The 14,037-nt window shown below is 40.7% G+C and overlaps 1 protein-coding gene across 1 annotated transcript in view; it reads right to left on the bottom strand.

The window, feature by feature from the left end:
- The window catches only part of cntn3a.1 (contactin 3a, tandem duplicate 1), a 60,515-nt gene that overhangs the window by 26,011 nt on the left and 20,467 nt on the right, over window positions 1-14,037 (bottom strand). Inside the window, exons 8-11 of the mRNA XM_061074627.1 lie at window positions 8,155-8,358; window positions 7,349-7,451; window positions 6,822-7,006; window positions 3,969-4,108 (exon numbers count right to left, since the gene is read on the bottom strand). Coding sequence (XP_060930610.1) covers window positions 3,969-4,108; window positions 6,822-7,006; window positions 7,349-7,451; window positions 8,155-8,358 — 632 coding nt within the window. The remainder of the gene's footprint in view (window positions 1-3,968; window positions 4,109-6,821; window positions 7,007-7,348; window positions 7,452-8,154; window positions 8,359-14,037) is intronic.

The raw sequence follows: 14,037 nt of genomic DNA, 5'->3' as shown, positions 1-14,037 counted from the left end.
AATGCTAACTATATTCACTCTGATGAATGGCCTGATCTAATTTAAGCTTTAGCCACACTTTTCCTCTCCTTGGGGGGGGGGGGGGGTGATAATTGAAACACTGCTAATTTTCTGTGGTCTTAATAGGCCCGCGGTGAGTGGATGTAACCCGCTGCTTAACATAGCACTGGGACATCTTAAAACTGTGGCTAAAATCAGAGCTCTAGGGAGTTAATCAGGAGTAACTGCAGCACGCAGGATAGTTTGTTCTCCACTAAGTATCATGGAGAGCATTGGGTGTCAGAGAAAAAAATGCTCAGCAGGTGATGCTGTTTGTTAAAAAATAAAAGCATGTCATTTTTAAACTGCCTTTAAGGAGTGTAGAGCATAATAACAACATCAGGTGTTGTAAAGTTGGTGTTTTTGTCCCCATTGCTTTATTTGACCTTTACACGGGTTTGGCACAAGCTTTCTGCTCCCTTTTTATAGTTGTGGCAATTTGAGTGTGGCAGCTCTCATTGTTCTCGCCCTTGATCTTTCCCATTGAGTTTAGCCGGACCTTTTAATGTCACTGACTAAGTAGTCCAGAGGGTCTTGCCGCCAGTCTGTCTGTCGTCTGGAATCATTACAACACGGCCGCTTGAAAGGACAAGGACTGTCCCTTAACATTAGTCAGTGATACTGCTGAGGATCTTCAAAAGGGGTTCTTTCATGACGGGACACAAAGCTGACCTGGCGCTAGAGCCAGCGCCAAAGGGAATCCTGGGTAGTGTGCTAGTGGAACACAAGTCCTTGGCATTTCGGCCAGGACTGGATGCTTACTTGGCTTTAAGGGGAAAAAAGGATGAGCTAGACAGGGAGAGGACCAGAAAGAGAGAAAGAAGGAGTAGGGGCGGGATGGAGGGAGAGAGCGAGAGAGGGAGGGTGAGCCATAGCAACTTTGAATAGATAATAGATGGTCCTTTTAGGTTACACGGTGCAAGCGCCCAGGGGGATGCGAGATGAAAGAGATCTGTAAGTGCATGGGCTGCTGCCACACTACTCTGTACCCATTGCCCTATTAAAAAACCCTCAGAGACTCCGTGGTGGCTCTATCACAATCTCTTTAGCAGCAGAGACAAATGACTGCATTCGTCTGCTTTATGGCCATCATTAATTATGTTTGACTGTTCTCTGATAGCAGCACAGTTGAGCTTTGAAAAGGCAGATCACGGAACACAGTACCTCCTTCAGAAAGCAGGTCCCTAGCTTTTGGAGGTCGAAGGTAGAAAAATCTCAAAAACACACTCACGTATGTAACTAAAGAGGGAGCTGTTGTTGGAGTGGAAAAATACAAGTGAGCGCAGGTCCTTGTTTCAGTACGGTGACATTTTGAAGTGACAGCCCTCCTCTGTGCCATTTAATTCCCTTGGAGGCGGCCCAAAATGAGGTGGAGAGAGAGAGAGAGAGAGACAGGGAAAGAAGTGGGAGGGAGGGAGAAAAAGCTTAAATGAGAGAATAAGAAAGAGAAAGAGTGCACCAGAGATACTGAGATAAAGAGAGAGAGAGAGGGAGAGAGGGATAGGAGGACTGATCCATTCTAATGAGGAATAACAAATAGCCCCTTTGGTCTTCCTCTCTCCCTCTCTCTCCCTCTACATCGCTGACCTTTGGATTTGGAAATTGATTTACTGTTGCCGCAGTTGACGGTGGCATTTTGAAAATGGTAACACCCCATCTCATTAATATAGCCACATGTACGGAGAATAGGTTACCTTGGCCACCTGCCACAGGACTTTTATTTCAACGTAATTTATAATCTAGCGACTATCGTGCGATGGGATCACGCCAGTCATGATGCCCGCTAACATGCTGACGTCCCAACTCATGAGTAAGCAGTATAGTCATTATTATATCATCAGGAAAATTCTGCGAAGAGGGAGGTACTCACGGGTCAGACCACACCCATCTTTGACCTTGGCCTTCATTTTATCCTAACTACACGCCTTTGTGACTGTATGTGTGATGGTATTGTGGTGATTTTAAGAGGCTGCAGTGCAGAAACTGGAAAATAAACTATTTTGTCTTTTGCCAGTGTATGCTAATGTTAGCAAGCTAATCGTAGCTTGGCATCGCAGGAAAAATACTGCGAGGAAAACAACAAAGACAAAGAATTACATTTTTTTTTTTTTTTTTCAAATTGATGATTCAGTTAAAAAATACGTGATGTCAGTAAATTCACAAGTTCTGACTTTGGTATTTGGTTGATATTGATATCACGTCACAAACTAGAAGTTGTATCCAGGACTAAAAACAATATCAGCCGCTCTGTCACCGCTTTTACGCCCCAATAATGGAGATAAGGGTTTCTGGTGGTTAAGGATTTGTGGCAAACAGAGGAAATGACCTTTGACAATCGATCAATTCTCACAAAATACTAGAGCCAAGTAAAGTAGACGATGACCATTCGTACGGATTAGATTTTTATTCGCTCCACTTGCAGAATTTGCTGATAATCCTCTGTCATAAATAGCTACCAATTTTTATGGCAAAACTTTATAATCTTTTTCATTGTGAGTGCACCAACATTTAGCTCTCTAATGTAAGTTCCCAGCCCTCAATCCAAGTTAGACAAAACTATACCACCCCCCCAGCCAAAAAGACAACAAAACAGCAGGCCAATCTTGGGCTCGTTACCCAATCCAAATAGTGACACTATCAGCAAATGTGATGCGCTGGAGTTAGGCAGAAAGAGCACCAACTCCAGCAGCACAATAACACAACATGAGGCAAATTGCCTAAATGTGAAACGTATTTTGGATGATAAGGCTTTTTTGTCACCCTCCCCAGAGAGAAGGGACTTAATGACAAAATTGAGAGTAGCAGATAGGGGAGATTGAGTGCTGAATTGTTGAGTCCCTGGTTGATGACAGGCAGAAAATGGCATCACTTTGGCTTCCTTGCAAAACACATAAAACCCTGTCCCTGAACACTCACACACATACATACACACACACACTTTGGATGCCAAATTAAGTCCCAAGCAAATTCAGCCATTTCGAGGTAGCCTGTTCTTGCCAAGTACAAGCCTATGAGTTGGAACCATTTGAATCCAGCCAGAGTCCTTAACTATATGTCATCCCTCTCTCTCTCCCTGCTTCCTTTTCTTAAACTCCCTTCTGACTACAAATAATTAAACTGGTGGCAATCAATCTATCAGTGTAACAATCTAAATGATCTGTATTTATATAGCGCTTTTCTAGTCTTGATGGCCACTCAAAGCGCTTTACAGTAAAGTTTATCACCCACTTTTTCTATAAATGACAATTAGGGGCTCAGTATTTTGCCCAAGGACACTTCAGTATGTAAATGGTTCAGACTGGGATCGAACCCCCTTAGCCACAGCCACCCCTCTAGCGTGTGCCTCTGAGACTAATGGATGCAGGAAACATTGTGGTAACACATACTTATTCCCACTGACTGAGATGCTGTCGTATTAACAAAGAAATATTGACACAGTACCATTCAGATGAAAACCTGTTAAATTGAGTAATACAACTTTCCGCATTTATGATATGTGTGTTGTCAAAAAGGTGTTGCAGAGCGCAAATCACCACAGATAATCTCATGTTTCTTATTTGTTTTGTTTCTTGCTCAGTGGTTTGCACCTCATATAAAGATGGTTTCTCTGTGCAGTCTTGCTCCCTCAGTACATCCACATGCAGATTGGAGTTAGATTAAATGGAGACTCTAAATTGACTGTAGGTGTGAATGTGAGTGGTAACAGTTGTTTGTCTGTGCACGTTGGCCCTGAGATACCCCACCTCCCACCCAAGCTGGATTGGCTGTTCGCCCCACAACCCTCAGAAGATAAGCACTATTGATGGATGGATGGAGTTTTTTCTTTTAATTTTAAAGTTGAAGGTGAGGATCCAGCCTACTATAGTGCAGGGGAATTGAGAAATCAATATTGTGTTAACGGAAAACACAATTTAAGAACAATCTCTTACCTCCATGGGATCCAGGGGCTCTCCGTTCTTCAGCCAGCGGTACGAAGGTTTGGGCTTGGCGCTGGCTTTACACTCCCACACCAGAGTGTCATCTATGGTCTTCTGAACATCCTGAGGCTTCTCGGTCAAGTGAGGTGCAGCTGAGAGGTCACAAACCACATACTGTAAATTAAATGCAACACAACCGCTTGCGCATTGCCACTGTGCAGCGCTTTCACAATAAATCAATGAGCCAACCAAGCAGGCAATTACTTCCATTTAACCCACTCTGACCTCTACTTAACACTCTGTATGAGGTTTAAATGAGAACGGATCAAAAGTGAATGTTTGACACTGTTAACACTGTTCGCGGTGAGGTTAAAGGCTAAAAGATAAGATTTATATTTGCTTTAATCAGCTGCAGTATATTGATGCAGATCTTTTACAAGAACTGTAATTAACTAACAGTAACATATTTGATGTTATTCTGACAATGAATAGTTTTTTTTACCAATGTAGTTAATTACATTCCTGTTTGTCTTTTGAAACATCAGAAATCCATAGAAACGGCTTCAATATTTATGATCCTGCTCCTGCTGTCATACAAATGACTAGCACCTTATCTGTGGCGACCGTGTAAGAAGATTTATGGCCCTTGTGAAGCACCCACATAAATAAAATACACCCTGCCAGGGTCAGGGGGAACAAGGTATTTAAGTCAGCCTGCTCTGCTTGCCGTGCTGTGTTACTTTGATTATGTAACAACTTTAATAATACAATACAATTAATATGTCCTAATTGAAAAAGTATCATTTTTCAGGATCATGAGAGTAAAGCTAGGTCAGTCGCTGGGGTAGAACCAGTGACATGGGCCTATAAGCAGAGCAAATACTCATCAACACACAGGGACTTAAGCTGTTTCCATACAAAAACCGTCTCTTCTATCACTAGGGCATAATGTGCTTACGAGTGTTGAATGTGAATCTGTTTAAATCAGTCGTAATGTGCTCAGAGAACCCCGGAGGGGTTGTTTTGGAGTGACACTGACTATCATATCCTTTCCAAAACAGTTGGAGTTTTAAACCTGTGTGCCAAACAACTTAACAGGCAAAATTAAATGTAAAGATGACAACAAAGTGATCAAGAATTTCCTATCTTTGGTAACAGTGCTGTATGCATCCAGTTTACTTGATGAGAAGAAACAAGGATTTAGTAAAACATTTAGAGGAGAGTGTGAGTGTGAGCAGCAGTTTGAAAACTAAGACAATATTTTGTTTGAAAAAAAACATGCCCTCTTTGCATACTTTTCTCAAAATAAATTGGATAATAAACATATTTTGTTCATCCACATTCAAAATTGCTTCCACCCCTATTTCTTACAATAGTGTGCAACTAATAAATAATTATCCAAGTGAATTTTAGTGAGATAAAGGTCAGTGAGATAGCCTCAGCTAACAGCAGCAAACAACATAAATCATACTAATCCCCCCCATGCCTCAGTGCCCCCACCCCAGTTTAAGGTCTGCTGCTATACAGAAACAAATATCACATGAAATCCTGTTAACAATATTACAAATGAGAACATCAGAGATAACAAAATGGAAACGCAGACATGATGCAAGCATTTTCTATGCAAAGTCAATCTAATCGTGTGCGAGCCCATTCAAATGCAGTCAACTGCCAAACCATGATCTGATTTCATATCCCCTGGAACTACAGAAGGACAATTAAGTGGAGAATCGAAAGAGAAGTCCGCCCTTATTGTTTCCGTGTCCGCATGGGTAGGGTGTTGCAAACACCAAATCCCAATATTGATTCTCCTATTCTTCCATATAGTTGATGGATGTCCCACAAATGCCTGTCTATGAGAGTTTAAAATGAGATTACAGATTTTTATCACCTGGCTGGCGGCCGGCCAGTCTGTGAGTCTTTGTGATGAGAGGAGACTTAAATCTTACAAGGGGAAACATGACTTCCACACAGCTACAGTGGAGATAGGGCATTATCGGAGCCATGCAACATGGTGCAAAGAGAGAGATAGGTCCAAGTTTAAACATCATGGCCTTATTGACCAAATGATCATGACATGAGCATATACCAGCTTTTAGACTCTTAGCTAATCAAGATCCAGTCAGAATACTGTTTTATGAACACTCCTCTTTAAAGTTAAGCATGCTTAATCCCCAGCCTACCTACAGGTACTGTGAGCATTTCATCTTTACCCACAGGTGCTGAAAAAACCCTGCATTATCATATCAAAGGCATCCTCCTTCACAGGAAAGAAAAATCGTGATTTGATGATTTCAGTCAAGCACATCCCTACAGGGCCTTGTGGGCGGACACCATCGATGCATAAACAGCAAAATAATGGAGAGAGAAACCATAAAAAATCCTTCATCAAGGGCCATTAAAAGCTACTCAGAATATGGGCCATAAGTCCAGTGTTGGTGACGGAAAAATCACCTCTCCCTGAAAGGTGGTATAAATCGTTGTGCACCACGGCCCCTGTTGGCCGCTGGCACAAAACAAGAGCTTGTCAGAAATGAACTACTGTTAATAGCTTAATTTACTACCACATTCCACACATTCCACTGTATGATGCAGTTATATATGAGTTCTAATAAAAGCTACAGATTGCCAGACAACAAATAAAACTTTTTGTTAGTCTCACATCAAAGCCAACCTTTGATTCTGCAAGATTTTTGATCAGGCAAGGTCGAAGTGAACCTTTGAGGCTATGAATCAATGGGTAGAAGATTTGAAAGAGGTCTATAAATGTAAAAGTTATCAGAAAGTTGACTTGTTCCTCAGAAAAGACGTGTGAATAACATAACTTTTAGAATCAAAGTCAGCAGAAACCATCCGCCTACTCACCATAGAAAGACAGTTTCCCTTTAACCAAGTTTCTTCCTCTGCTGTTTTCAGCTACACATTCGTATATCCCGGCATCCTCCTGCTGGAAGTAAGGGATCTCTAAAACGCCGCTGGCTTTATTAATGTCCACCTTCCTGCCAAAAGAGGCTCCATCCACTCTTCTCCAGCTGATGGTTGGCACCGGGCTAAAGATACAAAGATAAAATACACACAGCGAGGCCATGAAATGAAAAATACTCCTGATGATCGTTTTATCTACTGATTTAGCTTAATTGAAAACACATTCAGGAAATGACACAAGGGAATATTAGGGGACACTGATAAAGCACGTCAATGTTAAATTAATGTGAGACTGGTGATGGTTTTTTCTTTGTGTATTCAGAACCTGAAGGAATCATTAAAATGTGAAATCTGCTCAAAATCACTTCACAAGGGTCTCCACACATTATCATGCAGCTGAGATTGGTGCAGTAAACAAATTATAGCATAGTTATGACTGTGGCATAATAATACTCAGTGGGACATACTTTCCGAGTGCAAAGCATTCCAGTTTGACAGTTGAGCTCTTCGCAACGGGGACGACTTCAGGGAACTGAACTTCGATCTTTGGCTCATATTCACCCATCACACCTGGAGTTACGAAAAGAAACAAAATGCCACAGAGTTCAGTTAAAGAGATTATTTTTTCCAGTTTAAGGCCTGAAAAGGTCAAAGAGCAATATAATCAAAACAAAGTTTAGGTGATCTCTCAGGGAGAGAGGTGTCTACAGCAGACTTTTCTCACCACCGGACTAGTTATAATACAATCGATAAATTTCACTATAGAGGTGGTCTACTTGGTATCAAACATCTACCAAGATTAATCAACTTGTTTCAACATGAAAAGAAAACGAAGATGAAATGATGCAGCTGCTTGTTGCCTGATGGGGTCCACACCAGTCCTTTTTTCCAAACCAGTCAGCTGGATAAAAGTCAACTTCAAAGAAAAAACTTTTGATGATTTGATCAGCCAGACTGTTTAACCAAGAGACTCCCTGCTCTGTTGGGCATACTGAGCAGCAAAGGCAGTCTTCTTTCAGCGGCAGTGCGTACAATCTCAAGATTCCATTTTTCAACAGCACCAGACAGTGAACAACTACATTTTGCTGAATATTCACCGAAATAACTGTAAATTAAGATTGCTGTAAACATTTAACAGGAATAATACATGATCACCTTTCACCAACTGGTTATCTTGTTAGGCTACAGCTTACTTAAGGAATTAAACCTGCTCCACTTTTAATTGTGACAGCACTAAATCTTGTTGTTTTTAGAAAGTGGTGTGTTTTCATACCATCGACCCGCAGCACTAGGGGGGTTGGCGGTCCTTGCACGCTGCTCTTGGTGACGGTGTTGGTGACTACACATGTGTAGTTGCCCACATCAGACGGCTCCACTTTGGCGATGTAGAGGTTGCCGGTCTTCTGGGACACAAATCGCCGCGTGTCCTGGATGATAAACGATGGGTACTCGTTGAAAATCCATGTGAAGGTAAGCTCTGCGAACAAAGTCAGGGATGAAGGATGTGAGACATGTAGGGTGAAATTAAAAAACACACACTGCATTAATACATCATCTACGCCCATGTGCAGATAAGTTAACCTCATTGGCAACTTCATTACTATGTTGTGCGATCCTGCAGACTGTGTTTTATTGACCGCCTTTTCAAGGAAGTGGATATTTACACTTGTCTTGAAGGTTGAATGACCAATTACAACCTTATGTACAATATTGAATATTCAACTTTGGCCACTAGAGTTCTTCTGCATTTTGATGAGGTTGTGAAGCAGTGTTAAATCATGGAAGTTGTTGTCCTCACCACCACTGAGCAAACAAAATCGACCTGGAAATTTACAAGGCATCCGATTCTATTTATTTATTCTTGTGCAACAAACATAGTCAAACAGTGAAGATAATAAACGGTAGACGAGCAAAGCAGGGTTTTTCATACTGTCTCCACAGTAAACATAATAAGTACATAAGTTTAAATGATTTTTTGGCATTTTAATGAAGATATTATATCTTTAAGACAGTGGAAGCCTGCATCGGTGAGGACATATACTGAGACAGAACCAAAACCTTAAAAAGTGATAAGGGATTATAAAGGAGGGAAAGACTGACAGTGATCATCATGAGTTCACATTACAAAGTTATCTACCAGGAATGTGTGAGTGCATCTCTCTGATTGGCCACCACAGTATTTTGTCGGATCAGGTGTAAAGTAAGGTACAATAAGTCTGTAATTGTATCATCAAATTACTCCCTGTTTGATTACATCTAATTTTATCTACCTTCTTTGTTCATAACTCTTATCAGGATTTATGACTTGAACACAGAGACAGTGGTTGAACATAAAAAACACAACAACAAGCATTTCCCTGTGTGGCTGTCCTGTGGCAGCAAAGGGCCTTAAATCAACACTGAAGCTGCAGCTCCTGCATAAAAACAGTACATAATATCTAATAAAACCATTCTAATACAGACCATGTTATTCAGCATGGTACCACCAAGTCTACTATTAATCATTCATGATAACAAGTTTCTGTAAAAGACTCCCTGTACTATCAACCAAATGGAGTGCAGTCAGAGAAGCTTTGCACTAACTATCAGCAACATTATAAAAACGAATGATGGTGTTATGACATATTGACACGGGGATAGATTGCTCTGGACCATATTGCATCCCTGTCCCAAAAGCAATCTTGGCCGTTGGTAAAAACTTGTCTAAGTGATGACTCTGCACTACGGCACAGGGAATAATTGAGACGTGAGCTGGACACTCACCCACTGACTCAGGATTCTTCCCTTCTGCTCTTTAGGGGACGAGAGGATGTGTGGGCTTTGACATATTACTGCAAACCTTGCAAATCATCCCATGACATAGAATCCTGAGAATGAGTGATGTGCATGTGAGAATGTGCCTTTTTACCAAGTAGTACAGAGTGGGAGTTTTCTTTGTTATGTGGGTTGGATCAGTGAAGGAAAAACTGACCTTGGGTTCATCCCACGAACACAACACAAGAATGAAACCTTGACCACATTGTGCAGTCCCACCTTTCTCTCTCAGTTTACTTTGAGTTTCATATGCATGCTCACAATTTCTAGTTATTGATAGATTTGCTGTTGCATGAAAGAACTAGTTTGGCATTTTGAAAAGCAAGATTTTTCACTTTGTTGCCAAGAGTTGGATTACAAAGTCAATACCCCTCTTATGTCAGTACAGTTAATACACACATGAGGGGAACAGGGACGTACAGATGGGAGATTTTCCCTACAAAGATTTGAAACGGGGACTTGCATGAGCTCTGCCATCTGCCTAAAAGCAGCTGTAAAGCGCACTAATTATATTGTCTATGTGTAACAAGTGAGATACATGTTAAATACACAAGATTCAATTTAATCCATACAAAAAGCTCATGGAAAATTTAAAAAAAATCCCGTTTGGACAGAGCCAGTCCAGGTATTTTCAAGTCTTCATGTCAAGCTGTTAGCTTTATATTTCAGCAGCATGTTAAAATGGTGAACCAACCCCTTGATAACTTCCATAGACCTTTTTGAGACACAAAATAAAAAAGAGTCAGTTTCAACAAGCATCTCTTGCCATGAACTTTGTCCTAACCTATGTGACTTGTACCAACCCGAATTTCCTGGTTTGATCCATCTGACCCACACTGTAATACTGTCTCCTCCTCTAAATAATACATCCTAGCTCTCATCCTGACAAACATATCTATATTTAATGTCTGCTTTGAAACAATACGTTCCAAAGGTGCATGGCACAACAGTCTGGAGCAACAACAAGTAAGAGGTCACCGATTGGTTAGTTCAAGATTGATGGAGAGAAACAGGAAGCAGGAAATAGTAAGTGCAAAGCACCATTGGTCGTACTTGATGGTTTGACTTGAGAGGCTCCTGCAGATGTGCGGTAATGGAATAATGCGATCATGAGTGACAGTGAGTGGCAGATTTTCATTGTGGTTCCATTTAGCCTGTGTATAATGAACAGGCAGCATCCATTCCAGCTTAATGATCTGAGAAGAGGAAAGAGAAATGGAACATGACAGGCCAAGGACAGACTGAATCCAGAGCGGGGGCTTTGCACAAGTGCGTATTGAATCAAAGAAAAGTACATGCACAACTTGTGTTAAGTTTGAACTCGTAAAGTATGCTGCCTGAACAGTGAGAGCTATTAACCAGGGCCACCTATCTGTATTCAAAACACGCAACAAGTTCACTCTATGAAATGGCTCAGGTCACGCGCATGGGAGAAATCCCTGCAAGCTATGTGCGTAGTGCCTGGCCAGTGAGCAGCCTCTGTTTTTGGGGTAGATGCGCTAGATAGAGAGAACAAAGTGATTTCAGCCTTGAGTAAATCTAAAAGGCCCGTTTCCATTAGCGAAAGGAGGTCAGGGTGTATTACGTCTCGCATGAGCCAGAGTCATTCTGACCCTCTCAAAGCAAAAGACGACACATTCCGATGTCCAATGCAAATATGGGACAGCACAGTAGGTGATCCCTGCTGGGACTCCTCTTGGATAATTGGCAATATTTTGGCCACTCTCTAAGTGCAACTCCAAACTGCCGTACAGTTTTAGAGCATCCCGCCGTACCAAACTACTTCCTGCAGCTGTCTTGTGGGTTCTGAGGCATCGTTAAAATGAAATAATGGCTTCCTGAATCATGCATGGGATATTGAAATCCTTTAAGGGGGAGATGAGGCAGATCCTCGTCTAAGGCTGCATTGTGCTGAGCATGAATTGTGTCCTGTCACACTTTTATAGGAGCATGTTTCTCAATTCGCAACACTATTTAAATGCCAGTCAGGATTTTTATTTGTTTCAAATGTGCAACAATACAGTCATGTGGCTGTAAATATAAATCAGCATTCCATTATTTGTCTCAGTGTATCCATGCATTTGTCACATCCATATAATTTACTTGAATGGATTTCACATTTACCAAGATCTTTATAAATATTTTGCATTATATCTGGAAAATATGCAGCAATATTTCTCCACTACACCTAATTCAATTTTAAACCAAACTACATTTGACTACACAGCCACAGCCGGAGTTCAAAATGCCTTCTTCCAAATAACAACTTAAATTGGTAGTAACTCAAAAAACATCTGACATTATATTCTCCTTTTTCTTTCTTGCTAAAGTGAACAGGCAGAGTGTATCCATTCATATTTGTATTCCAAACACAGGGCGAGACAAGACAAGGAAATGTCACTGTGCTTGTATAAATGTGAGCATATAACTAAATCTAGATGGATGCATCATTACCACAGCAGATATGGTCAGAGCAGCCTTTTCTAGCAGCAAAAGTGTTGGAAAATTGGATATGATTCATCCTAATGTACATCCCAACGTCCTCAACATCTCCATCAATAGGCATTATCTAGGGTGACAGCTGCCGAAAATATTGCTGGAAAATGGATCACCGTGAACTCTGCGCTAGGTCTCCAGAGGAACAGCCGTGATCCATCACAACACGAGGGCACGGAGGGGGCTGCTGGTGTAAATAAAAGCAGTCTGTACATTACTGGACCGCTGGACAACAGCAGGCTCCGGCTGTGTGTATTCAAAGTGAGGACGCAGGGAAGAAAACTGACCCAGTTTGAACGGATTTGAACAACATTTGCAATTACTCACCGTTCACCCCCATTCCCAAACATTGTTGACATTGTATTTCACGTTATAGCAGATTTCTTGCATTGCATGTGACTGTTGGAGTTATTCATCAGTTCAGAACATTGCAGAGCAAAATGTGTCTCTGTTTCCTTCGAATAATGTATTTCTGTTTTATGTCTTGTTTTATTTTTATGTCAAAATAGCTTACCAAGAGAAAATGAAGAGGAAAAAGACAAAGTAAAATGACTCCTTTTATCCAAGGCATCTGAAAGTCGTTCATAAAACTGCCACTTGTTATGACTGATCAGTTTGGCTATTACACATGCAACAGAGTATTAACAACTTAATCATGCACACAATATACATATCAATGTATTTCCACTGCTGTGTCGAGGATTATTATGCAAACATTTGAATGTTTGTGACAAAGTGAGTGAAGACACATGTAAATGTTATAGCGTGCTTATTAAAAGAGCATGACCTCCATCTTTAACCTCCAACACTAATTACTAATGTTGGTTTATTAATAGCAAAACATATTGTCACAGTTACACGGACGGGTTGAGTTAGTTAGATTAATTCATTCTGACAATACATTTATGGTAAAAGGAGTCATTTACCAGACACTTTATGTTCTATTTATGCTTTCAAATATATTTTCTGTCATTTTAGGCAGCTTTCATCACCCTAATGTACATCTAAGTACTATTTTTTACAGTAAGTTTAGTCCATCCCATGATCACTCACTCAGAACTCTGGCTCTAAATTATGTAAACTTGGCAAGATGATGGCGTAAGTACCCGGAATATTTTGACTTCATTTCTGGATAGTGGGAGAAAGTTGAGAGGTGTCATCCACGATTATGTGCAGTCTACGGTTTGGATTGAGACACATTTAAGATCTGCACTATATCTGGTTATTGTCTAGTAGAGAGAGCATTGTCCATAACTGTGTGCATGTGATGTTATGATTTTCATAAATACATAGGGGAAACCCTATTTGCTTTAGGACACGAAATCCGAACTTACACTGTGTAAATATAACTTATTTTTTAATGTAAATACGTTTCTTGAGCCTGCCTGCAACTGCTGTACCTTCCTGGATCCCCTAGTCAGGCAAACTCACAATATGCCTGAACAAATTAACCAACTTTTACATTCTTTACTTTCTAACAACAAAAACTCAGAAGAACTGTAGCTAATCGTGTGATGACAATAGCAGTAAAGACAATTGCTACCCATTGTGAATAAACATAAATCGGCACAAATGATATCAAATCTAAAATCAAAAAATATTATGTTCATCTAACGAGAGGAAGCATCTTCTACAGTCGCAGTGTGAGTTTATGTGGCTCATATGGCACAAAAAGTATTATAGGTTTGTGTTTCAGCTACATCTTAGAAAAAGAAAAAAATATGCTGCTATTAATTATATGTAAGTGTGGATGTTGTTATCGTTTGTCTTGAAGAGCAGGGAAAGGCTTTGTATGAGACTGAATGTGACAGATATGGGCCGGGTTCAATGCCACAGAGCAGGATAC

Source organism: Limanda limanda, chromosome 7 (assembly GCF_963576545.1).
Source record: "Limanda limanda chromosome 7, fLimLim1.1, whole genome shotgun sequence".
Taxonomy (NCBI): domain Eukaryota; kingdom Metazoa; phylum Chordata; class Actinopteri; order Pleuronectiformes; family Pleuronectidae; genus Limanda; species Limanda limanda.
This window is presented reverse-complemented; position numbering and strand designations above follow the sequence as displayed.